Source organism: Rhinoraja longicauda, chromosome 38 (assembly GCF_053455715.1).
Source record: "Rhinoraja longicauda isolate Sanriku21f chromosome 38, sRhiLon1.1, whole genome shotgun sequence".
NCBI classification, from domain to species: Eukaryota; Metazoa; Chordata; class Chondrichthyes; order Rajiformes; family Arhynchobatidae; genus Rhinoraja; species Rhinoraja longicauda.
The window spans coordinates 9,005,801-9,023,781 of NC_135990.1; the positions used below are offsets into that span (position 1 = coordinate 9,005,801).

The 17,981-nt window shown below is 47.8% G+C and overlaps 1 protein-coding gene across 1 annotated transcript in view; it reads right to left on the minus strand.

The window, feature by feature from the left end:
• Positions 1–17,981, minus strand: part of ttc23 (tetratricopeptide repeat domain 23) — a 66,938-nt gene that overhangs the window by 37,556 nt on the left and 11,401 nt on the right. The window contains exons 4-5 of the mRNA XM_078429876.1: positions 10,889–11,045; positions 6,181–6,306 (exon numbers count right to left, since the gene is read on the minus strand). Coding sequence (XP_078286002.1) covers positions 6,181–6,306; positions 10,889–11,045 — 283 coding nt within the window. The remainder of the gene's footprint in view (positions 1–6,180; positions 6,307–10,888; positions 11,046–17,981) is intronic.

The window sequence follows — 17,981 nt, forward strand, 5'->3', positions numbered from 1 at the left end:
AAGTTAAATTAACCCTCTGCAGGCCTTGTGGCTCGATGGGGTCAGAGTCATAGAATTCATTGCCACAGAGGCCAAGTCATTGGGTAATGTTATCCATTTTCTCTTTATATTCCCCACAATGAGTTAGCCTCTACAAACCTCTGGCGTAGAAAATCCTCGAGATTCATCACCATCTTGAAACAAGGTTCCTCCCGACCTCAGTTTTAAATGAGCACGCACAAACTTCCAACTGTGTCTTTTCACTTCTCCTATTTGTGGAAGGATCTCAACGTCTACCCGTCTTCCTTGATCAGTACGAGGGTCAGGGGTAGGGAGGGAAGGCAGGAGAATGGGGCGAAGGAGGAAGAGATAGATCGGCCGTGATTGAATGGCGGTGTAGGCGAGATGGGCCGAATGGCCAAATTCTTCCCCTATCATTTGTGAACTTTTGAATCCCCCTTAGGACTTTGTATGTCTCGATAAAATCGTCCTTCGTTCTTCTAAACTCCAAAGACAACATACTGTGGGCGGCACGGTGGCGCAGCGGTAGAGTTGCTGCCTTTCAGCGCCAGAGACCCGGGTTCGATCCTGACACAAAAGGTGACACTTGTGTACTACCTAGGTGAGGTCTGCGATATGATTTTACCGGGTTGCGTGCAAAACAAAGCATTCATTGTACGGAGGTACACGTGACAATAAAGCATCATTGAATCACGGGTGCCGTCTGAACGGAACTTGTACTTTCTCTGTGACTGCGTGGGTTTTCTCCGGGTGCTGTGTGGTTTTCTCCCACATTCCAAAGACGTGCACGTTTGTAGGTTAATTGGCCTCTGTAAATTATCCCTAATACGTATCAAGTGGTGCAGGAAAATAACTGCAGATGCTGGTACAAATCGAAGGTATTACAAAATGCTGGAGTAACTCAGCGGGTCAGGCAGCATCTCTGGAGGGAAGGAAAGGGGGACGTTTCGGGTCGAGACCCTTCTTCAGACTGATCGTCGACTGAATATTGATTTCTCTAATTTCAAGTAACCCTTGCATCCTCCCTCTCTCAGGCTTAGAGGTGTAGGAAATAAAACCTGCAGATGCTGATTAAAATCAAAGGTAGACACAAAGTGCTGGAGTAACTCAGCGGATCAGGCAGCATCTCTGGAGAAAAAGGATGGGACTCAACCCGAAAGGTAGCGCAGCGGTAGAGTTGCTGCTTTACAGCGAATGCAGCGCCGGAGACACAGGTTCGATCCTGACTACGGGTGCTGCACTGTAAGGAGTTTGTACGTTCTCCCCGTGACCTGCGTGGGTTTTCTCCGAGATCTTCGGTTTCCTCCCACACTCCAAAGACGTACAGGTATGTAGGTTAATTGGCTGGGTAAATGTAAAAATTGTCCCTAGTGGGTGTAGGATAGTGTTAATGTACGGGGATCACTGGGCGGCACGGACTTGGAGGGCCGAAAAGGCCTGTTTCCGGCTATAGATATATGATGATATATGATGTCAGCCAGCCGTTTTCTCCAGAGATGCTGCCTGACCCGCTGAGTTACTCCAGCTTTTGGTGTCTATCTTCGGATCAATTGGGATAATCCGCTCCCCACTACTCAACTAATCTAACAGCTCCCTCTTGCCAGTTCCCCCACTAATCTTACTGTCTCCGACTACATTCTATCTTTGTCCCGACTACATTCTATCTTTCTATCAACTACATCCTATCTTTGTCCCACCCCCTCCATCAGACTGAAGAAGGGTCTCGACCAGAAACGTCACCCATTCCTTCTCTCCCGAGATGCTGCCTGACCCGCTGAGTTACTCCAGCATTGTGTGTCTACCTTCGATTTTAACCAGCATCTACAGGTTTTTTTCCCTACACCTCTAAACCTGTCCTGTCCATGTACATATCCAAATGTTTCTTAAAAACATTGAGATGGTACCTGCTACAACTACCTCTTGTGTAAGAAAATGTTGCTCCTCAGGTTCTTATTCAATCTTTCCCCCTTCACAAACAAATGTCCTCTGGTTGTTGCTTCCCCTACTCTGGGTAAATAGTGCATTCACCCTATCTAATCCTCTCATGAACTTATACACATCTATGAGATCACCCCTCATCCTCCTGCACTCCAAGGAATACAACCTTAACATGCACAAACTCTCGCTGTTGCTCAGGCCCCCAAGTCCTGGCAACATCTTCGTACCTACGAACGGCAACACTGGAGTTTTATTTTCAGTGGTGTGGAGGGATGTACGACATTTGGATTTGGCAACGTCAGCATTCTTTATTGAATTACAGGGAACACCTGCTCTTTTGACTGAAGGTGGTGTCTCAGGAGGTCCTTTCAAAAGTCACTGGCGAGAAAAATATAAACTTTCTTTCACCAACTATTTTGCCCTCTGGACTCCAGGCATGCTGCTACCCAAATCTTTCCAATCCTTTGTATAAGAATACAAAGTGCTGGAGTAACTCAGTGGGTCAGGCAGCATCTCTGGAGGCCTTTATTCACAAAGTGCTGGAGTAACTCAGTGGGTCAGGCAGCATCTCTGAAGGCTTTACTCTTCTTTACCTCCATCATTCCTTCTCTCCTGAGATGCTGCCTGACCTGCTGAGTTACTCCAGCATTTTGTGAATAAATACCTTCATAGAAACATAGAAAATAGGTGCAGGGGTAGGCCATTCGGCCCTTCGAGCCTGCACCGCCATTCAATATGATCATGGCTGCTCATCCAACTCAGTATCCTGTACCTGCCTTCTCTCCATACCCCCTGATCCCTTTAGCCACAAGGGCCACATCTAACTCCCTCTTAAATATAGCCAATGAACTGGCTATATTTCCGCAGAGAATTCCACAGATTCACCACTCTCTGTGTGAAAAAAAACTTTCTCATCTCGGTCCTAAAAGACTTCGATTTGTACCAGCATCTGCAGTTATTTTCTTACACTCCATGCTTTCCTTCATCAGTCGGGCCTTTGAGTAAAAGGGTCAGGCTCTCCAGAGACAGACACAAAATGCTGGAGTAACTCAGCGGGACAGGCAACATCTCTAGAGAGAAGGAATGGGTGACGTTTCGGGTCGAGACCCTTCTCTCGACTGAGAGTCAGGGGAGAGGGAGACATAGAGATCTGGAAAGGTAAGGTGTGTAAGCACAGGTCAAAGGGGACGATGATCAAGCAAGATGTAGAATGGTTCATTGTTAGTTGAGTGAAAGTGACAAGGTATACAATCAGTAAAATGTAATCCGGACAGGGAAACTAGTTGGAGAACTAGGATGGGGGGAGAGACAGAAAACAGCGGTATGAATATTGATTTCTCTAACTTTAAGTAACCCTGGCATTCCCTCTTCCTCCCCCACCCAAATCGTACCAGCTTCTCATTTACACTCAACAAACAGCTAACAATGGCCTGTTTCCTTTATCATCGTTACTTTTTTGTATATATTTCATTAATTGTTCTTTATCTCTCTACATCACCGTCTATATCTCTCGTTTCCCTTTTTCCACTGACTAGTCTGAAGAAGGGTCTCGACCCGAAACGTCAACCATTCCTTCTCTCCAGAGATGCTGCCTGTCCCGCTGAATTACTCCAGCAATTTTGCGTCTATCAATATCCGTACAGCTGGGTTGTAAGCTGCCCAAGCGAAATATGAGGTGCTGTTCGTCCAATTTGTAACCCACTGAGATACTCCAGCACTTTATCTTCTACACAAGATTCCAGCATCTGCAGTTCCTTGTGCATCTGCACTTTTAAATCTTTCTCGTTTTAGACAATAGACAATAGGTGCAGGAGGAGGCCATTCGGCCCTTCGAGCCAGCACCGCCATTCAATGTGATCATGGCTGATCATTCTCAATCAGTACCCCGTTCCTGCCTTCTCCCCATACCCCCCGACTCCGCTATCCTTAAGAGCTCTATCCAGCTCTCTCTTGAATGCATTCAGAGAATTGGCCTCCACTGCCTTCTGAGGCAGAGAATTCCACAGATTCACAACTCTCTGACTGAAAAATTTGAACATATCTACGAGATATTCTACTTCACTGCAATAGAGATTTTGAGTAGGTGCTGTATAACGCATCAGAAATATTAACCTTGTAGGAAAAAAACTGCAGATGCTGGTTTAAGTCGAAGGTAGACATAAAATGCTGGAGTAACTCAGCGGGCCAGGCGGCATCTCTGGAGAGAAGGAATGGGTGAAGTCTGAAAAAGGGTCTCGGTCACCCGAAATGTCTGGTGACCGAAATAACTGGTGTTCTCCTGAGATGCTGCCTGACCCGCTGAGTTACCCCAGCATTTTGTGTCTACCTTAGAAATATTAACCTGTTTGCACTCCTCATCCTCCTCCTCCTATTTTAAAAATAGCTTTCTGTTTTCCCGACACTTAACTAACCTCTCTCCCCGCGCAGAAGGCAGAACTAAAATTAAAGTCAGGTTGTTATCTCGAAAACACTTTGAACTAAGCAATCTGGATCTGGGTGGACACCAATCTATCACTAAGTCCTGTGTTTATGGTGATATCTGTTACTGTATCTAATGTCCCCACAGACCATCGCTAAAGGTCACTCATTTGTGGGTTGGTTTTGAATCCAACAAAACAAAGTTGCTCAATCACAAAGTTCACTTTGTTGGGCTTGTAGAGGCTATAGATAAACCACAACGCATGGAGTTTAGTTTAAGAAGATAACTGCAGATGCTGGTACAAATCGAAGGTATTTATTCACAAAACGCTGGAGTAACTCAGCAGGTCAGGCAGCATCTCGGGAGAGAAGGAATGGGTGACGTTTCGGGTCGAGACCCTTCTTCAGACTGAAGAAGTTTAGTTTAGTTTAGTTTAGAGATACAGCACGGAAACAGGCCCTTCAGCCCACCGGGTCCGTGCCGCCCAGCGATCCCCGCACTATCCTACACACACTAGGGACAATTTCTTTTTTTAACATTTGCCCAGCCAATTAACCTACACACCTGTACGTCTTTGGAGTGTGGGAGGAAACCGAAGATCTCGGAGAAAACCCACGCAGGTCACGGGGAGAACGTACAAACTCCGTACAGACGCCGCCCGTAGTCAGGATCGAACCTGAGTCTCCGGCGCTGCATTCGCTGTAAGGCAGCAACTCTACCGCTGCGCCACCGTGCCGCCCCTATCACCCATACACTGGTCTATCCTAACAACCAGGGATAATTTACAGAAGCTAATTAATAAGCTACAAACGTACATGTCTTTGGAATGTGGGAGGAAACTGGAGCACCTGGAGAAAACCCACGCAGGTCACGGGGAGAACGTACAAACTCCCTACAGCCAACACCCATAGTCAGGATCGAACTCGGGTCTCCGGCGCTGTAAGGCAGCAACTCTACCATGCCATCTTTCGGAACAGTGGAGCGTTAACAGTAGTGACCAAAGGTTATTGAGAAGGTAGACACAAAATGCTGGAGTAACTCAGCGGGTCAGGCAGCACCTCTGGAGAGAAGGAATGGGTGACGTTTCGGGACGAGACCCTTCTTCAGATTAATGTCAGTGGAGGGGGCGGGACAAAATTAGGATGTAGTCGGAGACAGGAAGACTAGTGGGAGAACTGGGAAAAGGGAGGGGATAGAGAGGGAAAGCAGGGACTATCTGAAGTTAGAGAAGTCAATGTTCATACCGCTGGGGTGTTAGCTCCCCAAGCGAAATATGAGGTGCTGTTCCTCCAATTTGCGCTGGGCCTCACTATGACAATGGAGGAGGCCCAGGACAGAAAGGTCAGACTGGGAATGGGAGGGGGAGTTGAAGTGCTGAGCCACCGGGAGATCAGGTTGGTTAAGGCGGACTGAGCGAAGGTGTTGAGCGAAACGATCGCCGAGCCTGTGCTTGGTCTCGTCGATGTAGAGAAGTTGACACCTGGAACAGTGGATACAATAGATGAAGAAGGGTCTGAAGAAGGGTCTCGACCTGAAATGTCACCCATTCCTTCTCTCCCGAGATGCTGCCCGACCTGCTGAGTTACTCCAGCACTTTGTGAATAAATACCTTCGATTTGTACCAGCATCTGCAGTTATTTTCTTATACAATAGATGAGGTTGGAGGAGGTGCAGGTGAACCTCTGCCTCACCTGGATAGACTGTTTTGGGAACAGACTCCACAGTGCACTGATGGCAGCCTGAACGTTGCAAAACATTGCCTGTGAATCAGGAATGTCTACAGTGATACTCATCTGCAATGGCGTTTCCTTGGCAGTGTTTACCTTCCCAAGGCCAAGTTAATTTTGGTGTCCACTTGTCTCATCTCTTCTTGTGTCACCTCCTCCGCTCGGCGGAGCTCATCCGCAACCTTCTCCGACTTCAGCAAACTCTGCTCGGCCTCCTTCAAAGTGCGGAGAATTAAGGAAGAGTACCGTGTGCAGGGGGGGGGGGGGGGGGGCACGTTGCAGTTGGAGGAGTACGAATAGGACAGGTGGCCTCTTGAGCGTCTCCCCTACTAAGTTTCGTTTTTTTCTTCAGTTTAGTTTATTTATCATCACGTGTACCGAGTGAAAAACGTGCTAACCAGACAGCGGAACGATTATAGAAATATAGAAACAGAAAATAGGTGCAGGAGGAGGCCATTGGGCCCTTCGAGCCAGCACCGCCATTCATCGTGATCATCCACAATCCACATGGCTGATCATCCACAATCAGTAACCCGTGCCTGCCTTCTCCCCATATCCCTTGATTCCACTAGCCCCCAGAGCTCTATCTAACTCTCCCTTAAATTCATCCAGTGATTTGGCCTCCACTGCCCTCTGTAGCAGAGAATTCCACAAATTCACAACTCTCTGGGTGAAAAAGTTCCTTCTCCCCTCAGTTTTAAATGGCCTCCCCTTTATTCTAAGACTGTGTGGCCCCTGGTTCTGGACTCCCCCAACATTCGGAACATTTTTCCTGCATCTGGCTTGTCCAGTCCTTTTATAATTTTATATGTCTCCATAATATCCCTTCTCATCCTTCTAATCTCCAGTGAATACAAGCCTAGTCTTTCCAATCTTTCCTCATATGACAGTCCCGCCATCCCAGGGATCAATCTCGTGAACCTACGCTGCACTGCCTCAATTACAAGGATGTCCTTCCTCAAATTAGGAGATCAAAACTGTACACAATACTCCAGATGTGGTCTTACCAGGGCCCTATACAACTGCAGAAGAACCTCTTTACTCCTATGCTGAAATCCTATCATTATGAAGGCCAACATGCCATTAGCTTTACACTGTACCCTTACACAAATCCACTGTCTTACATATTCTGGATTTAAAAACTAAAACGTCTCTGCAAATTCCCATCAATGGCCCTCCACAACAATTACCATTTCAATTGCCCCTTCAACATGGCAATACAAACCAGACATATCCACTTTGGCGGCAAGAACAGGAAAGCAGAGTATTACCTGAATGGTGACCGATTGGGAGAAGGGGAGATGCAACGTGACCTGGGTGTCATGGTGCACCAGTCATTGAAAGCAAGCATGCAGGTGCAGCAGGCAGTGAAGAAAGCGAATGGTATGTTGGCATTCATAGCAAGAGGATTTGAGTTTAGGAGCAGGGAGGTTCTGCTGCAGTTGTACAGAGCCTTGGTGAGACCGCACCTGGAGTATTGTGTGCAGTTTTGGTCTCCTAACCTGAGGAAAGACGTTCTTGCCTTAGAGGGAGTACAGAGAAGGTTCACCAGATTGATCCCTGGGATGGCAGGACTTTTATATGAGGAAAGACTGGATAGACTGGGCTTGTACTCGCTGGAATTTAGAAGACTGAGGGGGGATCTTATAGAAACATATAAAATTCTTAAGGGGTTGGAGAGGCTAGATGCGGGAAGATTGTTCCCGATGTTGGGGGAGTCCAGAACCAGGGGTCACAGCTTAAGGATAAGGGGGAAGTCTTTTAGGACCGAGATGAGAAAACATTTCTTCACACAGAGAGTGGTGAGTCTGTGGAATTCTCTGCCACAGAAGGTAGTTGAGGCCAGTTCATTGGCTATATTTAAGAGGGAGTTAGATGTGGCCCTTTTTGCTAAAGGGATCAGGGGGTATGGAGAGAAGGCAGGTACAGGCTACTGAGTTGGATGATCAGCCATGATCATATTGAATGGCGGTGCAGGCTCGAAGGGCCGAATGGCCTACTCCTGCACCTATTTTCTATGTTTCTATGAAGTACTGAGAACACACAAAGTGCTGGAGTAACTTAGTGGGCCAGGTAGCTTCTCTGGAGAAAATGGATATGCGACGTTCCAGGACTCTGAAGGGTCCTGACCCAAAATGTCACCTATCCATGCCCTCCAAAGATGCCGTCTGGCCTGTTGAGTTACTCCAGCACTTTTTGTGTTTTTGTTTGTAAACCAGCATCTGCAGTTCCCTGTGTCTACATAAAAGCAGATGAATTACAGCGGGGAAAAAAAGAGATAAAGTGCTGGAGTAACTCAGCGGGTCAGGCAGCATCTCTGGAGAACACCAGTTACGCCGCAGTTTAAATACTGCACGTGGCTTCATTTCAAGAACAGTATCAATGTACAGGAAAGGGAGCGGTGGGGATTAACAAACGCGTTTCCAGAACTGGAAAAGTTTAGTTAAGAGGAAAGACTGGATGGTCTGGGACTGATTTCTGTGAAATTGAAAAGACCGAGGAGGAATTTAATTGAGGAGTATAAAATTGTGGGAGCCAAATGAAACAGAAATGATCTGATTCTCAAAGCAAAGCGAGCCGAGATTTAAAGTGTTTTGGAACAAAGATGAGAGGGGAGATGAGAAAAGGTTTGTCATTCATAATATTAGGGCCTGGAACTCACTGACTTGAAAGGGCAGTAGAAGTAAAAAGCCTCATCTCATTGAATCCACCCAAAACTTCATCCTCCCAGTATCCACCCAGATGGTCTCCCAGTATCCACCTCCCCTCACATCCGGAATCTTGGAATCATCTTTGATCAAACCCTCTCCTTCGACAAACACATCAAACACATCACAAAGACAGCCTTCTTCCACCTCAAAAACATTGCCCGTCTCCGTCCATCCCTCTCCTCCACAGCTGCAGAAACCCTCATCCACGCCTTCATCACCTCCCGTCTGGACTACTGCAACAGCCTCCTCTATGGCGCACCCTCAAAAATCATCAGTAAACTTCAATACATTCAAAACTCCGCTGCCCGTCTACTCACCCACACCCCGATCCGTGACCATATCACCCCCGTCCTTTACAAACACCACTGGCTCCCCATCCCCCAGAGAATCCAGTACAAAATCCTCCTCATAACCTACAAAGCCCTCCATAACCTGGCCCCATCCTATCTGACCGACCTCCTCCACAGGCACACTCCCACCTGCACTCTCCGCTCTGCCGCTGCCAATCTCCTATCTCCCCACATCCGGACCAAACTCAGATCCTGGGGGGACAGGGCTTTCTCCATCGCTGCTCCCACCCTATGGAACTCACTACCCCAAACCGTTAGAGACTCCTCCACACTCACCACATTCAAAACATCGCTGAAGTCTCACCTGTTCAGTACTGCCTTCAACCACTGAAGGTCACCTCACCTTCTGTCTCCTTTCTCTGTTCGTTTACTTATTTACTTATTTATCTATTTATTCATTTCCCTATGTTCTCTAAATCTCTGTAAAGCGTCTTTGAGTATATGAAAAGCGCCATATAAATAAAATGCATTATTATTATTATTATTATTGAAAACATCTGTGAATAAACAGGAGTGAGCTGTTGGAATCTGTAAGACATAGGAGCAGAATTAGGCCATGCAGTCCATCAGGTCCGCTCCACCATTCGATTGTGGCTGACCTATTTTTCCCTCTCAACTCCAGTGTTGGAAATAGACACAAAATGCTGGAGTAACTCAGCGGGACAGGCAGCATCTCTGGATGGAAGGAATGGGTGACGTTTCGAGTCGAAACCCTTCTTTGGATTGTCTGGGGAGAGGGAAACGAGAGATATGGAAGGGTGAGGTGTGAAAACTTGAGATCAAAAGGGACGAAGTTCAAGGAAAATGTAGCATAGATCATTGTTAACTAGGGGAAGGTAACAATGTAAAATTTAATCAGGAGGACAGTCAGACTGGTCGGAGAACTAGGATCGTGGAGGGATGGAGAGAGAGGGAAAGCAAGGGTTACTTGAAATTGGAGAAGTCAATGTTCATACTGCTGGGTTTAAGCTCCCCAAGCGAAATATGAGGTGCTGTTCCTCCAATTTGCGCTGGGCCTCACTCTGACAATGGAGGAGGCCCAGGACAGAAAGGTCAGTGTGGGAATGGGAGGGGGAGTTAGCTTTTGGCAACTGGGAGATCACGTAGGTCTAGGCGGACTGAGCAGAGGTGTTCAGCGATTGTAGACACAAAATGCTGGAGTAACTCAGCAGGACAGGCAGCATCTCTGGAGAGAAGGAATGGATGACGTTTCGGGTCGAGACCCTTCTTCAGTGGTTGTGTTCAGTGTTGGAAGGCGGGGCTAGGGACTAACTGGATCGCTAGTTAGATGGTTAGAACATGATGGGCAGAATAGGCCCTTCCCATGGCAGATATTTAATGATTCATATCATATCATATCATATATATACAGCCGGAAACAGGCCTTTTCGGCCCTCCAAGTCCGTGCCGCCCAGCGATCCCCGTACATTAACACTATCCTACACCCACTAGGGACAATTTTTACATTTACCCAGCCAATTAACCTTCATACCTGTACGTATTTGGAGTGTGGGAGGAAACCGAAGATCTCGGAGAAAACCCACGCAGGTCACGGGGAGAACGTACAAACTCCTTACAGTGCAGCACCCGTAGTCAGGATCGAACCTGAGTCTCCGGCGCTGCATTCGCTGTAAAGCAGCAACTCTACCGCTGCGCTTCCAATGCAGAACCTCTAGATTACATTTTTTGTCAAATAATTCTGCATGAACATTTGTAGTTCAATCAGCCCGGGTGAAAGGATATTTTTCAAGTCCCATCAGAGCTTGGCCCAGCGTGAGGAACATGGTGATCAAAGAGCGAAGAATCTCGCGCCGCTCCTCCTCAGACGCTGGAAGCTGAGTGTTGGCGTACATGATGTCCTTGGCCTTCTCACAGTGCTGCTTTGCTTGCAGTGGCTGTCCTGTTGGGATGAATGGTTCATGTCAAAGGAACGCGGTGCAACTTTGCCCAGTTAGTCCCGTTCCTCGCAATAGAAAGTAGACAATAGGTGCCGGAGTAGGCCATTCGGCCCTTCGAGCCAGCACCACCATTCAATGTGATCATGGCTGATCATTCTCAATCAGTACCCCGTTCCTGCCTTCTCCCCATACCCCCTGACTCCACTATCCTTAAGAGCTCTATCTAGCTCTCTCTTGAATGCATTCAGAGAATTGGCCTCCACTGCCTTCTGAGGCAGAGAATTCCACAGATAAATGGCCTACCCCTTATTCTTAAACTGTGGCCCCTGGTTCTGGACTCCCCCAACATTGGGAACATGTTTCCTGCCTCTAACGTGTCCAACCCCTTAATAATCTTATACGTTTCGATAAGATCCCCTCTCATCCTTCTAAATTCCAGTATATACAAGCCTAGTCGCTCCAGTCTTTCAACATATGACAGTCCCACCATTCCGGGAAGTAACCTAGTAAACCTATGCTGCACGCCCTCAATAGCAAGAATATCCTTCCTTAAATTTGGAGACCAAAACTGCACACAGTACTCCAGGTGCGGTCTCACTAGGGCCCTGTACAACTGCAGAAGGACCTCTTTGCTCCTATACTCAACTCCTCTTGTTATGAAGGCCAACATTCCATTGGCTTTCTTCACTGCCTGCTGTACCTGCATGCTTCCTTTCAGTGACTGATGGACTCGGACACCCAGATCTCGTTGTACGTCCCCATTTCCCTAACTTGACACCATTCAGATAATACGCTGCCTTCCTATTCTTACCACCAAAGTGGATAACCTCACACTTATCCACAATAAACTGCATCTGCCATGCAACCGCCCACTCACACAACCTGTCCAAGTCACCCTGCAACCTCATAGCATCTTCCTCACAGTTCACACTACCACCCAGCTTTGTGTCATCCTGCTTGACCGCAAGTCCTGCTTGACCGCAAACAATATAAGGAGACCAAGCTTTCAGTTTCCATTCCCCACCCACGGTGGCGCAGCGGTAGAGTCGCTGCCTTGCAGCGCCGGAGACCCGGGTTCGATCCCGACTACAGAGTTTATCCGTTCTCCCCGTGACCTGCGTGGGTTTTCTCCGAGATCTTCGGTTTCCTCCCACACTCAGGTTTGTAGGCTAATTGGCTTGGTAAATGTAAAAATTGTCCCTAGTGTGTGTAGGATAGTGTTAGTATGCGGGGATCGCTGGTCGGCGCGGACCCGGTGGGCCGAAGGGCCTATTTCCGCACTGTATCTCTAAACCAGCATTTCTTAACCTTTTTACCCTTGCAGAACCCTTGAAATAATTATCATGTCTCAGGGAACCCCTACATAAAAATTATTCTTTCTCTTTATTAATCTCTTTCTTTCCCTTTCATAAACTTAAAGTTCATGAGGCAAACATAATATATTTTTCTGTTAACTGGTTTAAGCCAAAAATAACTAGCGTTTTTCTCAAGTTTATTGACAATGCCAGACACAAAAATGACTCCAAAAATTGCATTGACATCTGATTAGCCTGTTTATCTCTATTTCTTTTGGAACCCTTAGCGACCCCTAGTGACCTCTCGCGGAACTAGGGTTCCTGGGAACCCCGGTTGAGAAACACTGCTCTAAACTAAACTAAACTAAACCAAACCCACATAATCCATATCCCTCCATTCTTTGCACACCCACGTGCCTATCTAAAAGCCAGTCGTACACCACAATGGTATCTGCCTGAACCACCACCCCCTGGTGATGTGCTCCAAGCCTCCACCACTCTCAACCCCCAACATTCCAGAGAAAACATTTATCCATGCAGAAACGAGGAACTGCAACTAAAGATAGCCGTGGATCAGGCACCATCTCTGAAGCATGCAGGTACAGCAGGCAGTGAAGAAAGCCAATGGAATGTTGGCCTTCATAACAAGAGGAGTTGAGTATAGGAGCAAAGAGGTCCTTCTGCAGTTGTACAGGGCCCTAGTGAGACCGCACCTGGAGCACTGTGTGCAGTTTTGGTCTCCAAATTTGAGGAAGGATATTCTTGCTATTGAGGGCGTGCAGCGTAGGTTTACTAGGTTAATTCCCGGAATGGCGGGACTGTCATATGTTGAAAGACTGGAGCGACTAGGCTTGTATACACTGGAATTTAGAAGGATGAGAGGGGATCTTATCGAAACGTATAAGATTATTAAGGGGTTGGACACGTTAGAGGCAGGAAACATGTTCCCAATGTTGGGGGAGTCCAGAACAAGGGGCCACAGTTTAAGAATAAGAGGTAGGCCATTTAGAACGGAGTTGAGGAAAAACTTATTCAGTCAGAGAGTTGTGAATCTGTGGAATTCTCTGCATTCAAGAGAGAGCTAGATAGAGCTCTTAAGGATAGCGGAGGCAGGGGGTATGGGGAGAAGGCAGGAACGGGGTACTGATTGAGAATGATCAGCCATGATCACATTGAATGGTGGTGCTGGCTCAAAGGGCCGAATGGCCTACTCCTGCACCTATTGTCTATTGTCTATAAGAAAAAGGATGGGACTCAACCCGAAATGTCAGCCAGCCTTTTTCCCCCGAGATGTTGTCTGGCCCGCTGAGTTATTCCAGCACTTGGTATCCATCCAAATTTATCCAACCTCTCCTTGTATTAGAAACCTTCTAATCAGTCTAAACATTAAAGTTTGACAAGCAAGTCAACGCTGTGGTAAAAGCCAGCTTCGTACCATAGCTAAAATCAAACCATTCCTCCAATTTGACGACATTGAAAAAATCATCCTTGCATTCATTTCCTCCCGCCTAGACTACTGCAACTCCCTATACACTGGGATCAGCCAATCATCCCTGTCCCGTCTGCAATTGGTCTAAAACGCCGCAGCGAGACTCCTGACGGGTCCCGTAAAAGGGACCACATCACCCCGATTCTGGCCTCTCTCCACTGGCTCCCAGTACGGTACAGAATCAACTTCAAGCTCCTCCTATTCACATACAAAGCCCTAAACAGGCTTGCCCCCCCCCCCCACATCAAAAACCTTCTAACCCACCACTCTATCTCCAGGTCCCTCAGGTCGGCCGACTTGGGGCTACTCACTATCCCGCGGTCTAGGCTTAAGCTCAGGGGTGACCGCGCTTTTGCGGTTGCAGCTCCTAGACTGTGGAACAGCATCCCTCTCCCCATCAGAACTGCCCCCTCCATCCACTCCTTTAAGTCCAGGCTCAAAACCTATTTCTACTCCCTAGCGTTTGAGGCCCTCTGAGGGGGCGCTGTGAACTGTTTATGTATGTGCTGTTATGTTTGTGTGCCATTGTATGTTCGTTTCTTAGTACAGCACTTTGGTCAACGTGGGTTGTTTTTAAATGTGCTATACAAATAAAATTGACTTGACTTGACTAATCCAGGCTGCATTCTTGGAAACCTCGTCTGCACCCTCTCCAAAGTCTCCATATGCCTCCTGTAATGGGGCGACCGGAACTTAACACAGTATGGTTGAGGCTAGCCTTTAATAGCCCTTCAAAGACCAGCGAGAAGGTCTTAACGGATCAGGTATCATTAGTGAATGTCAATGGCCAGTCACTACTTCTGGTCCAGACAGATTTATTTTAGTTTAGAGATAGAGTATGGAAACAAGCCCTTTGGCCCACCAAGTTCATGCCGACCAGCGATCGGCCGTACACTAGTGCGACCCAACACGAGGGACAATTTACAGCAGCCAGTTAACTTACAAACCCGCACATCTTTGGAATGTGGGAGGAAACCGGAGCACCCGGAGAAAGGGCGGCACGGTGGCGCAGCGGTAGAGTTGCCACCTTACAGCGAATGCAGCGCCGGAGACTCAGGTTCAATCCTGACTACGGGTGCTGTACTGTACAGAGTTTGCACGTTCTCCCCGTGACCTGCGTGGGTTTTCTCCGAGATCTTCGGTTTCCTCCCACACTCCAAAGACGTACAGGTATGTAGGTTAATTGGCTGGGCAAAATGTAAAAATTGTCCCTAGTGTGTGTAGGATGGTGTTAATGTGCGGGGATCGCTGGGCGGCATGGACCCGGTGGGCCGAAGGGCCTGTTTCCCCGCTGTATCTCTAAATCTAAATCTAAAACTAAATGGTCACAGGAAGAATGTGCAAACTCTGCACAGAGAGCGTCTCGTCAGATCGAATCTGGGATGAAGGTCTACACCTGTTCATTTCCCTCCACAGATGCTGCCTGGTCCTCTGAGTTCCTCCAGCAGCTCCCTTTTAGTGAATCTCCAGATTCCAACATCTGCCGTCTCTTGTGCTTCCAGGCAGTGGCCAACCATGCCAGTTCGCACATGGCAAGCAGGTATGGGGGGATGCGCGTGTCAAGAAAATCTGGCACGGTTGTCAGGAGGAAACAGAGAGCGTGAAGCTGACCGCCCAACCCTAGCCCATTTCACAAAGCAAACAGACCGAGTTCAGAGAGCTCTTCAGTAGCCAAGAATTGGGTTAAGCTCGTCATAAAATGCTGGAGTAACTCAGTGGGACACGCAGCATCTCTGGATGGAAGGAATGGGTGGCGTTTCGGGTCGATACCCTTCCTCAGACTCAGGATAAGCGGTTCAGTTCCACCCTCAGTTCATCGATTCTTAAGGGAACTGACCCAAACTGTGTAAACGTTATTGAGAAGGTCAGTGGAATAGACAATGCTTTTAGCTGCCGACGTTGCTCCAGTGGGTGATACTGCTCAAACATAGACACAAGAAACTGCAGATGCTGGTATGTTAAGCAATAAACTGAGTGTTGGAGGAACTGGACAGGCCAGGCAGCATCAGTGGGGGAGATGGACAGATGATGTTCTGGGTCGACTTTAGATAGTTCCTCTGCCCCTCTCTTCCCCTTCCCCTTCCCAGATCTCCCTCTATCTTCCTGTCTCCACCTATGTCCTTCCTTTGTCCCGCCCCCCTGACATCAGTCTGAAGAAGGGTCTCGACCCGAAACGTCACCCATTCCTTCTTTCCTGAGATGCTGCCTGACCTGCTGAGTTACTCCAGCATTTTGTGAATAATGTTCTGGGTCGAAGCCTTCTTCATACTGATGGAGTTAGGGGGAAAAAAATGTTGGTACAGGGTTGTTTCGTTAAAGGGTTAATTTAGTTTAGTTTAGAGACACAACATGGAAACAGACACTCGGGTCCCCCTCCCTCCCTTATCCACACCCCCCTCCACATCCCCAAACTGGAATAGAGAGAGGATTGGATGCAAAGGGTTAATCTTTTTCATTCTAACTGCTGGGGCACTGCAACCAGCTCTAATCCTGGTTTCTCCAACTGAGGGAACACAGAAGATCACAAATCGCCAAACCATCTGTAAAAACAATGACTCACTAGCAAGATGTCAAAATTGTAAAAATAACTGAAAGGGTAATCAATGGAGACAGAAGAAACTGCAGAAGTTCGAATCTTATCATATCATATCATATATATACAGCCGGAAACAGGCCCTTTCGGCCCACCAAGTCCGCGCCGCCCAGCGATCCCCGTACATTAACACTATCCTACACCCACTAGGGACAATTTTTTTTTACATGTACCCAGCCAATTAACCTACATACCTGTACGTCTTTGGATCTTGATCAAAACTGAAGGAATGCAGATGGTGCAGCGGTAGAGTTGCTGCCTAATAGCGCCAGAGATCCAGGTTCGATCCTGACTGCAGGCGCTGTCTGTGTGGAGTTTGCACGTTCTCTCTGAGTTTGCGTGAATTTTCTCTTGAGTGTTCTGGTTTCCTCCCACATTCCAAGGACGTGCAGGTTTGTAGGATAATCGGCTTGTGTAAATGGTCCCCAGTGTGGAGGATAGAACTCGTCGACTGGTGATCGATGGTTGGCACAGGCCTGGTGGGCCGAAGGGCCTGCTTCCACGCTGTGTCTCTAAACAAATCCAGGTGTGGCGTTTGGGGAAGGAATGTTGAGTGGACATTTCAGGTCTGAAGGAAGGTTCCCCCTCACCTGAAACATAGCCTGTCCATTCCCTCCAGAGATGCTGTAGGGCGGCACGGTGGCGCAGCGGTAGAGTTGCTGCCTTCCAGCGACTGTGAATCTGACGACGCGGGTTCGATCCCGACTACAGCTGCTGTCTGTACGGAGTTTTTACGTTCTCCCCGTGACCTGCGTGGGTTTTCCCCCGAGATCTTCGAATTCCTCCCACACTCCAAAGACATGCAGGTACGTAGGTTAATTGGCTTGTTGTATGTGTAAAATCGTCCCTAGTGTGTGTAGGGTAGTGTTAACGTGCCGGGATCGTTGGTCGGCGCGGAGTCGGTGGGCCGAAGGGTCTGTTTCCACCCTGTATCTCTCGACTAAACTGAACTAAACCTGTCGAGTTCCCCCAGCATCTTGATTTTTATTAAATTGTAGGACTGCCGAGAGGGAGTGGGACTAATTGGATGGCTTTGCCAAAGAGCGAGCATAGCAGCGATGGGCAGAGTGGCCTGGTCCTGTGGCGTGTCATTCCACAGTACGAACCAGCTGTCAGGCTGAGCTGGATGGGGAGTGATGTGCCAACAGCAGGGGGTGAGTAAGAGTCTTCAACACTCCTTCAAATATTCTCCCCGTCAGGCAATATATTTAGAGAGCAGATTGGTTGTTGTCGGGAATAGGGTGCAATGATTTAATCTGGTGCAGTGATAAATGGGTGAGGCAAGATATAGAAACATCTCGTGTATTAATGGAAGTTTTTTTTGTACGAGGAATGTGTTAACTGGCATATTATACACCGATCAGCCATAACATTATGAGCCAAAACATTATGACCACCTGCCTAATATGCTGCTGGTCCTCCGTGTGCAGCCCCATACGCAGCAGGGTACGATGCACTGTGTATTGTGACACATTCCTCCCGTGACCACCATTAGAATTTTCTGTGGCTTGTGCCAGAGTCGACCTTCTGTCGGTTCGGACCAGATGGGATAGCCTTCGTT